Source organism: Crinia signifera, chromosome 6, assembly GCF_055691185.1.
Source record: "Crinia signifera chromosome 6, ASM5569118v1, whole genome shotgun sequence".
Taxonomy (NCBI): domain Eukaryota; kingdom Metazoa; phylum Chordata; class Amphibia; order Anura; family Myobatrachidae; genus Crinia; species Crinia signifera.
The window spans coordinates 9,420,933-9,439,791 of record NC_139222.1 but is presented as its reverse complement, the minus strand read 5'-3'; the positions used below and the strand labels follow the sequence as shown (position 1 = coordinate 9,439,791).

General features: G+C 47.9%; 1 protein-coding gene across 8 annotated transcripts in view; it reads right to left on the bottom strand.

The window, feature by feature from the left end:
* The window catches only part of LOC146009905 (zinc finger MYM-type protein 1-like), a 298,717-nt gene that overhangs the window by 104,615 nt on the left and 175,243 nt on the right, over window positions 1–18,859 (bottom strand). For 5 of the 8 annotated variants that reach the window (XM_083150506.1, XM_083150507.1, XM_083150504.1 and 2 more), the window contains exons 2-7: window positions 9,519–9,597; window positions 9,315–9,412; window positions 9,050–9,161; window positions 6,391–6,488; window positions 6,154–6,286; window positions 2,231–4,427 (exon numbers count right to left, since the gene is read on the bottom strand). The exons of 1 other annotated variant lie outside the window; for it this stretch is intronic. In XM_083150506.1, coding sequence (XP_083006632.1) covers window positions 2,233–4,427; window positions 6,154–6,286; window positions 6,391–6,488; window positions 9,050–9,161; window positions 9,315–9,412; window positions 9,519–9,597 — 2,715 coding nt within the window. In that variant the 3' untranslated portion in view covers window positions 2,231–2,232. The remainder of the gene's footprint in view (window positions 1–2,230; window positions 4,428–6,153; window positions 6,287–6,390; window positions 6,489–9,049; window positions 9,162–9,314; window positions 9,413–9,518; window positions 9,598–18,859) is intronic. 2 more of the 8 variants (XM_083150508.1, XM_083150510.1) reach the window with 2 other exon arrangements.

Genomic DNA, 18,859 nt, shown 5'->3' with positions numbered 1-18,859 from the left:
GAGAGCAGGTGTATAATAGGGGCTGATGGCACCTGATGTATGAGATACACCAGAGAGTGTGGGGAGGAGACTGGTCAGATCTCTGGGCTGGTAACACACAGTGACATGATGTAAGGGGGAGAGCTCTGGGCTGGTAACACACAGTGACATGATGTGAGGGGGAGAGCAGGAGTATAATAGGGGCGGATGGCTCCTGATGTATGAGATACACCAGAGAGTGCGGGGAGGAGACTGGTCAGATCTCTAGGCTGGTAACACAAAGTGACATGATGTGAGGGGGAGAGCAGGTGTATAATAGGGGCTGATGGCACCTGATGTATGAGATACACCAGAGAGTGTGGGGAGGAGACTGGTCAGATCTCTGGGCTGGTAACACACAGTGACATGATGTAAGGGGGAGAGCAGGAGTATAATAGGGGCTGATGGCTCCTGATGTATGAGATACACCAGAGAGTGCGGATAGGAGACTGGTCAGATCTCTGGGCTGGTAACACACAGTGACATGATGTGAGGGGAGAGCAGGAGTATAATAGGGGCGGATGGCTCCTGATGTATGAGATACACCAGAGAGTGCGGGGAGGAGACTGGTCAGATCTCTGGGCTGGTAACACACAGTGACATGATGTGAGGGGGAGAGCAGGAGTATAATAGGGGCTGATGGCTCCTGATGTATGAGATACACCAGAAAGTGCGGGGAGAAGACTGGTCAGATCTCTGGGCTGGTAACACACAGTGACATGATGTGAGGGGGAGAGCAGGAGTATAATAGGGGCTGATGGCTCCTGATGTATGAGATACACCAGAGAGTGTGGGGAGGAGACTGGTCAGATCTCTGGGCTGGTAACACACAGTGACATGATGTGAGGGGCAGAGCAGGAGTAGAATAGGTGCTGATGGCTCCTGATGTATGAGATACACCAGAGAGTGTGGGGAGGAGACTGCTCAGATCTCTGGGCTGGGAACACACAGTGACATGATGTGAGGGGGAGAGCAGGAGTATAATAGGGGCTGATGGCTCCTGATGTATGAGACACACCAGAGAGTGTGGGGAGGAGACTGGTCAGATCTCTGGGCTGGTAACACACAGTGACATGATGTGAGGGGGAGAGCAGGAGTATAATAGGGGCTGATGGCTCCTGATGTATGAGATACACCAGAGAGTGCAGGGAGGAGACTGGTCAGATCACTGGCTGGTAACACACAGTGACATGATGTGAGAGGGAGAGCAGGAGTATAATAGGGGCTGATGGCTGCTGATGTATGAGATACACCAGAGAGTGTAGGGAGGACACTGGTCAGATCTCTGGGCTTGTAACACACAGTGACATGATGTGAGGGGGGAGATCAGGAGTATAATAGGGGCTGATGGCTCCTGATGTATGAGATACACCAGAGAGTGCGGGGAGGAGACTGGTCAGATCTCTGGGCTGGTAACACACAGTGACATGATGTGAGAGGGAGAGCAGGAGTATAATAGGGGCTGATGGCTGCTGATGTATGAGATACACCAGAGAGTGTAGGGAGGACACTGGTCAGATCTCTGGGCTTGTAACACAGTGACATGATGTGAGAGGGAGAGCAGGAGTATAATAGGGGCTGATGGCACCTGATGTAGGAGATACACCAGAGAGTGCGGGAAGGAGACTGGTCAGATCTCTGGGCTGGTAACACACAGTGACATGATGTGAGGGGGAGAGCAGGAGTATAATAGGGGCTGATGGCACCTGATGTATGAGAAACACCAGAGAGTTTGGGGAGGAGACTGGTCAGATCTGTGAGCTGGTAACACACAGTGACATGATGTGAGGGGGAGAGCAGGAGTATAATAGGGGCTGATGGCTCCTGATGTATGAGATACACCAGAGAGTGTGGGGAGGAGACTGGTCAGATCTCTGGGCTGGTAACACACAGTGACATGATGTGAGGGGGAGAGCAGGAGTATAATAGGGGCTGATGGCTCCTGATGTATGAGATACACCAGAGAGTGCGGGGAGGAGACTGGTCAGATCTCTGGGCTGGTAACACACAGTGACATGATGTGAGGGGGAGAGCAGGAGTATAATAGGGGCTGATGGCTCCTGATGTATGAGATACACCAGAGAGTTTGGGGAGGAGACTGGTCAGATCTGTGAGCTGGTAACACACAGTGACATGATGTGAGGGGGGGAGGAGGAGTATAATAGTCATACTTAAATCAATACAAATGAAAATATACATTTCATGGTCTTACCGTTATCTGTAAATGAAGTCCATCCGTCCATCCCTCTGGACAAAGCTGTCCGTGACTTTGTTGTAGAAGTCCTCCTTATTTTCCTTGAGTCTTAAAAGTCTATCCAGCTCAACAGAGATGATTGCCAGGGATGAAAGCCTCCTCTGATCAGTCTGATTCTGGCTGTATGTATTTATCCGTTTCAAAACAGAGCACGACGTCTGAGCAGGCGCGGCCATCGCCGGTATAGTAAGCACCAGTTGTAGTAACTTTGTCGCCTCAGGAACTGTCTGCAACAGATCATTCTGGACCAGGAAGCCGAGGAGCTCTTCCGGTGAACTGCATTCGTTCCTCACCACTTGCGAGCTATACAATCCTATAAGATCAGCCTTCAGTCTAACCAAGTCAAAATGCCTGGAATAATTTGCCAGGCTCTTCAGTTTGGCGTCGTCGAAGTGCAGCGACATTTCATAAAATTTCGAGCTATCGGCCAAACCTAGGAAATGGAGCTCGGCGTAATGATCGAACCTAGCTTTCATTTGCGCAGCGATATTGTCCAGAATGGTATAGAACAGTCTCTGCCTCTCACCCCTCGTCACCTGGTTACCTCGGCCGTCGTCTGTCAGGCCAAGCGTCACGCACATCATCTCGAATAGGCTGTAGAGACTGTCAAACTCTTGCCGCTGACGTTCCACCGCTCCCATGACGTGACAGATCCGCGAACAGCAGAACCCAATGTCCATGAGGTTCTTCTGCAGCACGCGGCAGAGTGCGGCGGTTTCTTTGAAAACGCCCTCGTACACCGTTAGCAAAAAGCACGTCGAAGCTTCGGAGAGCCAGTGATCATAACCGGCGGCCATGATCAAGGTGTCGTTGTCCCAGTCGTCGGGATTTTCGCTCATTGTCTGGAATGCAGCGCGTAGGTCTGAATGGTACATGTTGACAGTAGGCACCAGTCTAGAACTGGAGGTCCATCTGGTTGGCGCCCTGCCTGGTAGACGTTGCTTCACAACGGAGTTGAGTAAGTGAATGCGCTTGGGCGACTTACTGAAGAAAGTTGAAAGTCCCTCAAGCGTTTCAAAAAAAATTTTGCACTCGGGGATAGAATTTGCTGAATGCATGAACACCAGGTTCAAGTTGTGAGCATAACAATGGATCAGCATGGCTTCCGGGACCTTCTCTTTAATCTTAGCCTGCACCCCGTTAAGATCTGATGCCTGCACAGAGGCTCCGTCGTAAGTCTGGGCTACCAGCTTGCTAATGCAACCGTATTTCTCCAACACTCCCAAAACATAATCAGCCACAACCGGTGCCTGCCGGTCTACGCCCACGTCCTCAAAACCCAGGAACGCCTCCCTCACCTGACTTTTAGCTACATAACGCAAAATTACAGACACCAGGTCTTTGTTGGTGACATCCGTTGTCCTGTCCACTTCGACGGTAACAAACGAGGCCCCATTAATCTCCTGTTTAATGTCATTTCTGATGACGTCACCGACAGCTTCGATCAAATTGTTCTGTAACTGGTTCGATAATCCAGAGAACACGGTGGAGGCCTCCAAATGCCTAGCTAACGTCTTATCTTTCTCGGCAAACAAATGCAAGAGCTCCACGAAGTTGCCCTGGTTTGTAGAGCTTGCACTCTGATCATTGCCATGAAAATCCAACTCCTGCTTCGCTAAGAAACATGTGGCATTAATAAGTTGCTTTAAGACCTCCCGGTTCTCCTTCACCTTCGCATTGTGGACACTGATGTTTAACCTCCGCTGTTCATCTAAAGCCAGATCAATCATTGAGGCGCCGAACGTTTTTAGAGCAATTTGGCTATGAATGTGAGTGGTGGACTTTTCGTGCTTGCTGAGGCTTCTGGGTAGATTTTTCAAGTCACAAAAACCTAAGTTAGTCCACACATTGTCGGTGGTGGAGAACAGAAGACAGGGGAAGCAGTATAGGCGGTTCTTTAGAACGCAACCACAGAGCCACTCCTTCCGCTGGTACCACTCTGTTTGAAAGGACCGCGTGATTTTCCTCTGTTCCACTTTTTGTAGTAGGCCCTTAAGTTCAGGCATTGGTCTTCCATTCTTTATCACTTCCTGTTTTGCTTTTAGGTCCAACTTTGAAAATTTTTTAAGATTTCCAATAACATCGTCCACTTTTGCGATCGTGGGGAACATTAAAGACAACTTTATGCACGTAGGTTGGAAGTCAGCGATCACATCTAGCCAAGAAAAGGAGACAGAGCTTATGTAGGACACAACATAATTCAAAATAATTCTAACAAAATACACACAGTGACATGATGTGAGGGGGACAGCTGGAGTATAATAGGGGATGATGGCTCCTGATGTATGAGATACACCAGAGAGTGTGGGGAGGAGACTGGTCAGATCTCTGGGCTGGTAACACACAGTGACATGATGTGAGGGGAGAGCAGGAATATAATAGGGGCTGATGGCTCCTGATGTATGAGGTGCACCAGAGAGTGCGGGGAGGAGACTGGTCAGATCTCTGGGCTGGTAACATACAGTAACATGATGTGAGGGGAGAGCAGGAGTATAATAGGGGCTGATGGCTCCTGATGTATGAGATACACCAGAGAGTGCGGGGAGGAGACTGGTCAGATCTCTGGGCTGGTAACACACAGTGACATGATGTGAGGGGGAGAGCAGGAGTATAATAGGGGCTGATGGCTCCTGATGTATAAGATACACCAGAGTGCGGGGAAGAGACTGGTCAGATCTCTGGGCTGGTAACACACAGTGACATGATGTGAGGGGGAGAGCAGGAGTATAATAGGGGTTGATGGCTCCTGATGTATGAGATACACCAGAGAGTGTGGGGAGGAGACTGGTCAGATCTCTGGGCTGGTAACACACAGTGACATGATGTGAGGGGAGAGCAGGAGTATAATAGGGGCTGATGGCTCCTGATGTATGAGATACACCAGAGGGTGCGGGGAGGAGACTGGTCAGATCTCTGGGCTGGTAACACACAGTGACATGATGTGAGGGGAGAGCAGGTGTATAATAGGGGCTGATGGCTCCTGATGTATGGGATACACCAGAGAGTGCGGGGAGGAGACTGGTCAGATCTCTGGGCTGGTAACACACAGTAACATGATGTGAGGGGGAGAGCAGGAGTATAATAAGGGCTGATGGCTCCTGATGTATGAGATACACCAGAGAGTGTAGGAAGGAGACCGGTCAGATCTCTGGGCTGGTAACACACAGTGACATGATGTGAGGGGGAGAGCAGGAGTATAATAGGGGCTGATGGCACCTGATGTATGAGATACACCAGAGAGTGCGGAAAGGAGACTGGTCAGATCTCTGGGCTGGTAAAACACAGTGACATGATGTGAGGGGGGGGGGGGGGAGCAGGAGTATAATAGGGGCTGATGGCTCCTGATGTATGAGATACACCAGAGAGTGCGGGGAGGAGACTGGTCAGATCTCTGGGCTGGTAACACACAGTGACATGATGTGAGGGGGGGGGGGGGAGCAGGAGTATAATAGGGGCTGATGGCTCCTGATGTATGAGATACACCAGAGAGTGCAGGGAGGAGACTGGTCAGATCTCTGGGCTGGTATCACACAGTGACATGATGTGAGGGGGAGAGCAGGAGTATAATAGGGGCTGATGGCACCTGATGTATGAGATACACCAGAGAGTGCGGAAAGGAGACTGGTCAGATCTCTGGGCTGGTAAAACACAGTGACATGATGTGAGGGGGAGAGCAGGAGTTTAATAGGGGCTGATGGCTCCTGATGTATGAGATACACCAGAGAGTGCGGGGAGGAGACTGGTCAGATCTGTGGGCTGGTAACACACAGTGACATGATGTGAGGGGGAGAGCAGGAGTATAATAGGGGCTTCATGACTCCCCCACTGGCCAGAAACATTTCCCACAGTCTGTACTGTACTTTACTGTTTATATTACTCACCTGTGCTGATATCTGTAGGGATTTTGCTAATATCGTTAAGGATTTTCTTCTCCTTACGCTGCTGATCACCCATCACATACGTTCCCTCTTCCTTTTTTATTTCATCTACTTTAATATTAGTACAGGCTTCACCCTAAACATTTTTTATTTAGAATAAACATTAAAAAAAAACATAAGAGACACTCAGTTTCCCTACAAACCACACTAATATTTTAAAAGATCCCCAATCCCACCTACCTGCTCCTCCTGTGGGACACTGTGATTCTCCTCTGTGTGGTCCTGGGAATACAGAGGATGAGGACATCTCTCTGGGGTATTCCTGTTACTGGCCCCATCTGTAGGAGACACGCAGTGACTGAGTACATTGTATATATGTGATTATCCTGGGAATACAGAGGACGGGGACATCTCTCTGGGGTATTCCTGTTACTGGGCCCATCTGTAGGAGACACACAGTGACTGAGGACATGGTATATATGTGATTATCCTGGGAATACAGAGGACGGGGACATCTCTCTGGGGTATCTCTGTTACTGGGCCCATCTGTAGGAGACACACAGTGACTGAGTACATGGTATATATGTGATTATCCTGGGAATACAGAGGACGGGGACATCTCTCTGGGGTATTCCTGTTACTGGGCCCATCTGTAGGAGACACACAGTGACTGAGGACATTGTATATATGTGATTATCCTGGGAATACAGAGGACGGGGACATCTCTCTGGGGTATTCCTGTTACTGGGCCCATCTGTAGGAGACACGCAGTGACTGAGGACATGGTATATATGTGATTATCCTGGGAATACAGAGGACAGGGACATCTCTCTGGGGTATTCCTGTTACTGGCCCCATCTGTAGGAGACACACAGTGACTGAGGACATTGTATATATGTGATTATCCTGGGAATACAGAGGACGGGGACATCTCTCTGGGGTATTCCTGTTACTGGGCCCATCTGTAGGAGACACGCAGTGACTGAGGACATTGTATATATGTGATTATCCTGGGAATACAGAGGACGGGGACATCTCTCTGGGGTATTCCTGTTACTGGCCCCATCTGTAGGAGACACACAGTGACTGAGGACATGGTATATATGTGATTATCCTGGGAATACAGAGGACGGGGACATCTCTCTGGGGTATTCCTGTTACTGGGCCCATCTGTAGGAGACACGCAGTGACTGAGGACACTGTATATATGTGATCATCCTGGGAATACAGAGGACGGGGACATCTCTCTGGGGTATTCCTGTTACTGGCCCCATCTGTAGGAGACACGCAGTGACTGAGGACATTGTATATATGTGATTATCCTGGGAATACAGAGGACGGGGACATCTCTATGGGGTATCTCTGTTACTGGGCCCATCTGTAGGAGACACACAGTGACTGAGGACATTATATATATGTGATTATCCAGGGAATACAGAGGACGGGGACATCTCTCTGGGGTATTCCTGTTACTGGGCCCATCTGTAGGAGACAGGCAGTGACTGAGGACATTGTATATATGTGATTATCCTGGGAATACAGAGGACGGGGACATCTCTCTGGGGTATCTCTGTTACTTGGCCCATCTGTAGGAGACACACAGTGACTGAGGACATTGTATATATGTGATTATCCTGGGAATACAGAGGACGGGGACATCTCTATGGGGTATCTCTGTTACTGGGCCCATCTGTAGGAGACACACAGTGACTGAGGACATTATATATATGTGATTATCCAGGGAATACAGAGGACGGGGACATCTCTCTGGGGTATTCCTGTTACTGGGCCCATCTGTAGGAGACAGGCAGTGACTGAGGACATTGTATATATGTGATTATCCTGGGAATACAGAGGACGGGGACATCTCTCTGGGGTATCTCTGTTACTGGCCCCATCTGTAGGAGACACGCAGTGACTGAGGACATTGTATATATGTGATTATCCTGGGAATACAGAGGACGGGGACATCTCTCTGGGGTATTCCTGTTACTGGGCCCATCTGTAGGAGACAGGCAGTGACTGAGGACATTGTATATATGTGATTATCCTGGGAATACAGAGGACGGGGACATCTCTCTGGGGTATCTCTGTTACTGGCCCCATCTGTAGGAGACACGCAGTGACTGAGGACATTGTATATATGTGATTATCCTGGGAATACAGAGGACGGGGACATCTCTCTGGGGTATTCCTGTTACTGGGCCCATCTGTAGGAGACACACAGTGACTGAGGACATTGTATATATGTGATTGTCCTGGGAATACAGAGGACGGGACATCTCTCTGGGGTATCCCTGTTACTGGGCCCATCTGTAGGAGACACACAGTGACTGAGGACATTGTATATATGTGATTATCCTGGGAATACAGAGGACGGGGACATCTCTCTGGGGTATCTCTGTTACTGGCCCCATCTGTAGGAGACACACAGTGACTGAGGACATTGTATATATGTGATTATCAGATGCCGTATATCTAGGTGGCCCCATAGCTGCTCTCTCCATTACACTACATGACAGTCTCCTCTTACCCACTGATGTGAGGGGCCGGTGATTCTCCATCATCACGTCCTTGTACAGACCCCGGTGTTCCTCTATATACTCCCACTCCTCCATGGAAAGCATGTAATGCTTTTTTTGTCATTATTGGGGCAGTGAAATTCTCCACTACATGACCATCGGCAACAGTGTGCCGACACCACAGTAGCTTCACATGCTAACTAAAGCCTTGGTACGGTGCCGGCACTATAACTGTAATCATTCGGCTTTAACACAGTGTTGAAATTATAGAGCAGACGATGAATGCTTCACGTGGCCTCTTTACCATTGTTGGTATCTATATATGCGTGACTCATTTTGAGAATAGGCTAGACTGGAGCTTAGTGATTATTACTCACCTGTGCTGATACCTGTAGGGATTTCCTCCTCCTTACACTGCTGATCACCCGTCACATACGTCTCCTCTTCCTCTTTTATATCTTCTACCTTAATATTAGTCAGATTGTTACCCTAAATAATGAACAATACAATAAGATAAATACAATTACAGTATGTCTGATTTCATTCATACAGAATATGAGTGTATAAGGTACAGACAGATTCGTCATATATCATGTAATGAAAAGACAGTGCTATTTTGTTTTAATTATAAAGCCCACCTACCTGCTCCTCCTGTGGGACACTGTGATTCTCCTCTGTGTGGTCCTGGGAATACAGAGGACTGGGACATCTCTCTGGGGTATCTCTTTTACTGGCCCCATCTGTAAAGACACCCAATGATGGAAATTATTTTTTTTATGAGCAATTATCAGATCCTGTGTATAACAGTTGTTCTCCTCTTAACAAGAGATGAAGGGCTCTTCTTACCCAGTGACGTGAGGGGCCAGTGATAATCCATCATCATGTCCTTGTACAGACCCCTGTGTTCCTCTATATATTCTGACTCCTGTATGGAAAGATAGACAGTGACATCCTCACACCTTATAGGAACCTGACACACACAAGGATACAGTCATCACCCAGACACATCCCCCGGTGTTACTGTAAAACATCCCATTCCCAGCAGTCACCTCTCCGGTCACATCCCCGGTGTTACTGTATAACGTCCCATTCCCAGCAGTCACCTCTCCTGTCACATCCCCGGTGTTACTGTATAACACCCCATTTCCAGCAGTCACCTCTCCGGTCACATCCCCCGGTGTTACTGTATAATGCCCCATTCTCAGCAGTCACCTCTCCGGTCACATCCCCCGGTGTTACTGTATAACATCCCATTCCCAGCAATCACCTCTCCGGTCACATCCCCCTGTGTTACTGTATAACGTCCCATTCCCAGCAGTCACCTCTCCGGTCACATCCCCCCGGTGTTACTGTATAACATCCCATTCCCAGCAGTCACCTCTCCGGTCACATCCCCCGGTGTTACTGTAAAACATCCCATTCCCAGCAGTCACCTCTCCGGTCACATCCCCGGTGTTACTGTATAACGTCCCATTCCCAGCAGTCACCTCTCCTGTCACATCCCCGGTGTTACTGTATAATGCCCCATTCCCAGCAGTCACCTCTCCTGTCACATCCCCGGTGTTACTGTATAATGCCCCATTCTCAGCAGTCACCTCTCCGGTCCCATCCCCCGGTGTTACTGTATAACGTCCCATTCCCAGCAGTCACCTCTCCGGTCACATCAATCGGTGTTACTGTATAACATCCCACTCCAAGCAGTCACCTCTCCTGTCACATCCCCCCGGTGTTACTGTATAACGTCCCATTCCCAGCAGTCACCTCTCCGGTCACATCCCCCGGTGTTACTGTATAACGTCCCATTCCCAGCAGTCACCTTTCCGGTCACATCCCCCGGTGTTACTGTATAATGTCCCATTTCCAGCAGTCACCTCTCCAGTCACATCCCCCGGTGTTACTGTATAACGTCCATTCCCAGCAGTCACCTCTCCGGTCACATCCCCCCACATCCCCCGGTGTTACTGTATACTGTCCTATTCCCAGTAGTCACTGGCGGCCACCCGTCTCCCATCTTCCCCTATTACTCCCCCCCCCCCCAATCCCACCTGGGGATGTACTAAAAGGAATGACAGTGGAATGACAGTGTTGTCTGCAGATAAGGAATGCCAATTGACTATAATGGGAGAAAATGACTTTTATATTAATATTTCTGAAATTATTGCACATATCAACTATATTTTTGGTATACTTCTTGCTAAGACCATTACACATATTTTACATGCAGAATGACGCGGAATGACGGCTTCCTCCTATGGAATGACGGCCTTTTAATTCGCCATCCTGTAGCCAAAATAGCATTAAAATAGCTCCATTATGCGATATTAAGACCCCGATGTTACGGTGATCCCCATAGCGCACGCGCTCATCCTTTTCCAAATATGTCCGCCTACACCCCTACTCTCGTAAACTTGTCACCTGACGCGTAATGACGGCTGCCTCCTATGGAATGACGGCCTTTTAATTCGCCATCCTGAAGCCAAAATAGCATTAAAGCAGCTCCATTATGCGATATTAAGACCCCGATGTTACGGTGATCCCCATAGCGCACGCGCTCATCCTTTTCCAAATATGTCCGCCTACACCCCTACTCTCGTAAACATGTCACCTGACGCGGAATGACGGCTGCATCCTATGGAATGACGGCCTTTTAATTCGCCATCCTGAAGCCAAAATAGCATTAAAATAGCTCCATTATGCGATATTAAGACCCCGATGTTACGGTGATCCCCATAGCGCACGCGCTCATCCTTTTCCAAATATGTCCGCCTACACCCCTACTCTCGTAAACATGTCACCTGATGCGGAATGACGGCTGCATCCTATGGAATGACGGCCTTTTAATTCGCCATCCTGTAGCCAAAATAGCATTAAAATAGCTCCATTATGCGATATTAAGACCCCAATGTTACGGTGATCCCAATAGCGCACGAGCTCATCCTTTTCCAAATATGTCCGCCTACACCCCTACTCTCGTAAACTTGTCACCTGACGCGTAATGACGGCTGCCTCCTATGGAATGACGGCCTTTTAATTCGCCATCCTGAAGCCAAAATAGCATTAAAGCAGCTCCATTATGCGATATTAAGACCCCGATGTTACGGTGATCCCCATAGCGCACGCGCTCATCCTTTTCCAAATATGTCCGCCTACACCCCTACTCTCGTAAACATGTCACCTGACGCGGAATGACGGCTGCATCCTATGGAATGACGGCCTTTTAATTCGCCATCCTGAAGCCAAAATAGCATTAAAATAGCTCCATTATGCGATATTAAGACCCCGATGTTACGGTGATCCCCATAGCGCACGCGCTCATCCTTTTCCAAATATGTCCGCCTACACCCCTACTCTCGTAAACATGTCACCTGATGCGGAATGACGGCTGCATCCTATGGAATGACGGCCTTTTAATTCGCCATCCTGTAGCCAAAATAGCATTAAAATAGCTCCATTATGCGATATTAAGACCCCGATGTTACGGTGATCCCAATAGCGCACGAGCTCATCCTTTTCCAAATATGTCCGCCTACACCCCTACTCTCGTAAACTTGTCACCTGACGCGTAATGACGGCTGCCTCCTATGGAATGACGGCCTTTTAATTCGCCATCCTGAAGCCAAAATAGCATTAAAGCAGCTCCATTATGCGATATTAAGACCCCGATGTTACGGTGATCCCCATAGCGCACGCGCTCATCCTTTTCCAAATATGTCCGCCTACACCCCTACTCTCGTAAACATGTCACCTGACACGGAATGACGGCTGCATCCTATGGAATGACGGCCTTTTAATTCGCCATCCTGAAGCCAAAATAGCATTAAAGCAGCTCCATTATGCGATATTAAGCCCCCGATGTTACGGTGATCCCCATAGCGCACGCGCTCATCCTATTCCAAATATGCCCGCCTACACCCCTACTCTCGTAAACATGTCACGTGACGCGGAATGACGGCTGCCTCCTATGGAATGACGGCCTTTTAATTCGCCATCCTGAAGCCAAAATAGCATTAAAATAGCACAGTGGAATGACAGTGTTGTCTGCAGATAAGGAATGCCAATTGACTATAATGGGAGAAAATGACTTTTATATTAATATTTCTGAAATTATTGCACATATCAACTATATTTTTGGTATACTTCTTGCTAAGACCATTACACATATTTTACATGCAGAATGACGCGGAATGACGGCTTCCTCCTATGGAATGACGGCCTTTTAATTCGCCATCCTGTAGCCAAAATAGCATTAAAATAGCTCCATTATGCGATATTAAGACCCCGATGTTACGGTGATCCCCATAGCGCACGCGCTCATCCTTTTCCAAATATGTCCGCCTACACCCCTACTCTCGTAAACTTGTCACCTGACGCGTAATGACGGCTGCCTCCTATGGAATGACGGCCTTTTAATTCGCCATCCTGAAGCCAAAATAGCATTAAAGCAGCTCCATTATGCGATATTAAGACCCCGATGTTACGGTGATCCCCATAGCGCACGCGCTCATCCTTTTCCAAATATGTCCGCCTACACCCCTACTCTCGTAAACATGTCACCTGACGCGGAATGACGGCTGCATCCTATGGAATGACGGCCTTTTAATTCGCCATCCTGAAGCCAAAATAGCATTAAAATAGCTCCATTATGCGATATTAAGACCCCGATGTTACGGTGATCCCCATAGCGCACGCGCTCATCCTTTTCCAAATATGTCCGCCTACACCCCTACTCTCGTAAACATGTCACCTGATGCGGAATGACGGCTGCATCCTATGGAATGACGGCCTTTTAATTCGCCATCCTGTAGCCAAAATAGCATTAAAATAGCTCCATTATGCGATATTAAGACCCCGATGTTACGGTGATCCCAATAGCGCACGAGCTCATCCTTTTCCAAATATGTCCGCCTACACCCCTACTCTCGTAAACTTGTCACCTGACGCGTAATGACGGCTGCCTCCTATGGAATGACGGCCTTTTAATTCGCCATCCTGAAGCCAAAATAGCATTAAAGCAGCTCCATTATGCGATATTAAGACCCCGATGTTACGGTGATCCCCATAGCGCACGCGCTCATCCTTTTCCAAATATGTCCGCCTACACCCCTACTCTCGTAAACATGTCACCTGACGCGGAATGACGGCTGCATCCTATGGAATGACGGCCTTTTAATTCGCCATCCTGAAGCCAAAATAGCATTAAAATAGCTCCATTATGCGATATTAAGACCCCGATGTTACGGTGATCCCCATAGCGCACGCGCTCATCCTTTTCCAAATATGTCCGCCTACACCCCTACTCTCGTAAACATGTCACCTGACACGGAATGACGGCTGCATCCTATGGAATGACGGCCTTTTAATTCGCCATCCTGAAGCCAAAATAGCATTAAAGCAGCTCCATTATGCGATATTAAGCCCCCGATGTTACGGTGATCCCCATAGCGCACGCGCTCATCCTATTCCAAATATGCCCGCCTACACCCCTACTCTCGTAAACATGTCACGTGACGCGGAATGACGGCTGCCTCCTATGGAATGACGGCCTTTTAATTCGCCATCCTGAAGCCAAAATAGCATTAAAATAGCACAGTGGAATGACAGTGTTGTCTGCAGATAAGGAATGCCAATTGACTATAATGGGAGAAAATGACTTTTATATTAATATTTCTGAAATTATTGCACATATCAACTATATTTTAGGTACACTTCTTGCTAAGACCATTACACATATTTTACATGCAGAATGACGCGGAATGACGGCTGCCTCCTATGGAATGACGTCCTTTTAATTCGCCATCCTGTAGCCAAAATAGCATTAAAATAGCTCCATTATGCGATATTAAGACCCCGATGTTACGGTGATCCCCATAGCGCACGCGCTCATCCTTTTCCAAATATGTCTGCCTACACCCCTACTCTCGTAAACTTGTCACCTGACGCGGAATGACGGCTTCCTCCTATGGAATGACGGCCTTTTAATTCGCCATCCTGTAGCCAAAATAGCATTAAAATAGCTCCATTATGCGATATTAAGACCCCGATGTTACGGTGATCCCAATAGCGCACGAGCTCATCCTTTTCCAAATATGTCCGCCTACACCCCTACTCTCGTAAACTTGTCACCTGACGCGTAATGACGGCTGCCTCCTATGGAATGACGGCCTTTTAATTCGCCATCCTGAAGCCAAAATAGCATTAAAGCAGCTCCATTATGCGATATTAAGACCCCGATGTTACGGTGATCCCCATAGCGCACGCGCTCATCCTTTTCCAAATATGTCCGCCTACACCCCTACTCTCGTAAACATGTCACCTGACACGGAATGACGGCTGCATCCTATGGAATGACGGCCTTTTAATTCGCCATCCTGAAGCCAAAATAGCATTAAAGCAGCTCCATTATGCGATATTAAGCCCCCGATGTTACGGTGATCCCCATAGCGCACGCGCTCATCCTATTCCAAATATGCCCGCCTACACCCCTACTCTCGTAAACATGTCACGTGACGCGGAATGACGGCTGCCTCCTATGGAATGACGGCCTTTTAATTCGCCATCCTGAAGCCAAAATAGCATTAAAATAGCACAGTGGAATGACAGTGTTGTCTGCAGATAAGGAATGCCAATTGACTATAATGGGAGAAAATGACTTTTATATTAATATTTCTGAAATTATTGCACATATCAACTATATTTTTGGTATACTTCTTGCTAAGACCATTACACATATTTTACATGCAGAATGACGCGGAATGACGGCTTCCTCCTATGGAATGACGGCCTTTTAATTCGCCATCCTGTAGCCAAAATAGCATTAAAATAGCTCCATTATGCGATATTAAGACCCCGATGTTACGGTGATCCCCATAGCGCACGCGCTCATCCTTTTCCAAATATGTCCGCCTACACCCCTACTCTCGTAAACTTGTCACCTGACGCGTAATGACGGCTGCCTCCTATGGAATGACGGCCTTTTAATTCGCCATCCTGAAGCCAAAATAGCATTAAAGCAGCTCCATTATGCGATATTAAGACCCCGATGTTACGGTGATCCCCATAGCGCACGCGCTCATCCTTTTCCAAATATGTCCGCCTACACCCCTACTCTCGTAAACATGTCACCTGACGCGGAATGACGGCTGCATCCTATGGAATGACGGCCTTTTAATTCGCCATCCTGAAGCCAAAATAGCATTAAAATAGCTCCATTATGCGATATTAAGACCCCGATGTTACGGTGATCCCCATAGCGCACGCGCTCATCCTTTTCCAAATATGTCCGCCTACACCCCTACTCTCGTAAACATGTCACCTGATGCGGAATGACGGCTGCATCCTATGGAATGACGGCCTTTTAATTCGCCATCCTGTAGCCAAAATAGCATTAAAATAGCTCCATTATGCGATATTAAGACCCCGATGTTACGGTGATCCCAATAGCGCACGAGCTCATCCTTTTCCAAATATGTCCGCCTACACCCCTACTCTCGTAAACTTGTCACCTGACGCGTAATGACGGCTGCCTCCTATGGAATGACGGCCTTTTAATTCGCCATCCTGAAGCCAAAATAGCATTAAAGCAGCTCCATTATGCGATATTAAGACCCCGATGTTACGGTGATCCCCATAGCGCACGCGCTCATCCTTTTCCAAATATGTCCGCCTACACCCCTACTCTCGTAAACATGTCACCTGACGCGGAATGACGGCTGCATCCTATGGAATGACGGCCTTTTAATTCGCCATCCTGAAGCCAAAATAGCATTAAAATAGCTCCATTATGCGATATTAAGACCCCGATGTTACGGTGATCCCCATAGCGCACGCGCTCATCCTTTTCCAAATATGTCCGCCTACACCCCTACTCTCGTAAACATGTCACCTGACACGGAATGACGGCTGCATCCTATGGAATGACGGCCTTTTAATTCGCCATCCTGAAGCCAAAATAGCATTAAAGCAGCTCCATTATGCGATATTAAGCCCCCGATGTTACGGTGATCCCCATAGCGCACGCGCTCATCCTATTCCAAATATGCCCGCCTACACCCCTACTCTCGTAAACATGTCACGTGACGCGGAATGACGGCTGCCTCCTATGGAATGACGGCCTTTTAATTCGCCATCCTGAAGCCAAAATAGCATTAAAATAGCACAGTGGAATGACAGTGTTGTCTGCAGATAAGGAATGCCAATTGACTATAATGGGAGAAAATGACTTTTATATTAATATTTCTGAAATTATTGCACATATCAACTATATTTTAGGTACACTTCTTGCTAAGACCATTACACATATTTTACATGCAGAATGACGCGGAATGACGGCTGCCTCCTATGGAATGACGTCCTTTTAATTCGCCATCCTGTAGCCAAAATAGCATTAAAATAGCTCCATTATGCGATATTAAGACCCCGATGTTACGGTGATCCCCATAGCGCACGCGCTCATCCTTTTCCAAATATGTCTGCCTACACCCCTACTCTCGTAAACTTGTCACCTGACGCGGAATGACGGCTTCCTCCTATGGAATGACGGCCTTTTAATTCGCCATCCTGTAGCCAAAATAGCATTAAAATAGCTCCATTATGCGATATTAAGCCCCCGATGTTACGGTGATCCCCATAGCGCACGCGCTCATCCTTTTCCAAATATGTCCGCCTACACCCCTACTCTCGTAAACTTGTCACCTGACGCGGAATGACGGCTGCCTCCTATGGAATGACGGCCTTTTAATTCGCCATCCTGAAGCCAAAATAGCATTAAAGCAACTCCATTATGCGATATTAAGACCCCGATGTTACGGTGATCCCCATAGCGCACGCGCTCATCCTTTTCCAAATATGTCCGCCTACACCCCTACTCTCGTAAACATGTCACCTGACGCGGAATGACGGCTGCATCCTATGGAATGACGGCCTTTTAATTCGCCATCCTGAAGCCAAAATAGCATTAAAATAGCTCCATTATGCGATATTAAGACCCCGATGTTACGGTGATCCCCATAGCGCACGCGCTCATCCTATTCCAAATATGCCCGCCTACACCCCTACTCTCGTAAACATGTCACGTGACGCGGAATGTCGGCTGCCTCCTATGGAATGACGGCCTTTTAATTCGCCATCCTGAAGCCAAAATAGCATTAAAATAGCACAGTGGAATGACAGTGTTGTCTGCAGATAAGGAATGCCAATTGACTATAATGGGAGAAAATGACTTTTATATTAATATTTCTGAAATTATTGCACATATCAACTATATTTTAGGTACACTTCTTGCTAAGACCATTACACATATTTTACATGCAGAATGACGCGGAATGACGGCTGCCTCCTATGGAATGACGTCCTTTTAATTCGCCATCCTGTAGCCAAAATAGCATTAAAATAGCTCCATTATGCGATATTAAGACCCCGATGTTACGGTGATCCCCATAGCGCACGCGCTCATCCTTTTCCAAATATGTCTGCCTACACCCCTACTCTCGTAAACTTGTCACCTGACGCGGAATGACGGCTTCCTCCTATGGAATGACGGCCTTTTAATTCGCCATCCTGTAGCCAAAATAGCATTAAAATAGCTCCATTATGCGATATTAAGCCCCCGATGTTACGGTGATCCCCATAGCGCACGCGCTCATCCTTTTCCAAATATGTCCGCCTACACCCCTACTCTCGTAAACTTGTCACCTGACGCGGAATGACGGCTGCCTCCTATGGAATGACGGCCTTTTAATTCGCCATCCTGAAGCCAAAATAGCATTAAAGCAACTCCATTATGCGATATTAAGACCCCGATGTTACGGTGATCCCCATAGCGCACGCGCTCATCCTTTTCCAAATATGTCCGCCTACACCCCTACTCTCGTAAACATGTCACCTGACGCGGAATGACGGCTGCCTCCTATGGAATGACGGCCTTTTAATTCGCCATCCTGAAGCCAAAATAGCATTAAAGCAGCTCCATTATGCGATATTAAGACCCCGATGTTACGGTGATCCCCATAGCGCACGCGCTCATCCTTTTCCAAATATGTCCGCCTACACCCCTACTCTCGTAAACATGTCACCTGACGCGGAATGACGGCTGCATCCTATGGAATGACGGCCTTTTAATTCGCCATCCTGAAGCCAAAATAGCATTAAAATAGCTCCATTATGCGATATTAAGACCCCGATGTTACGGT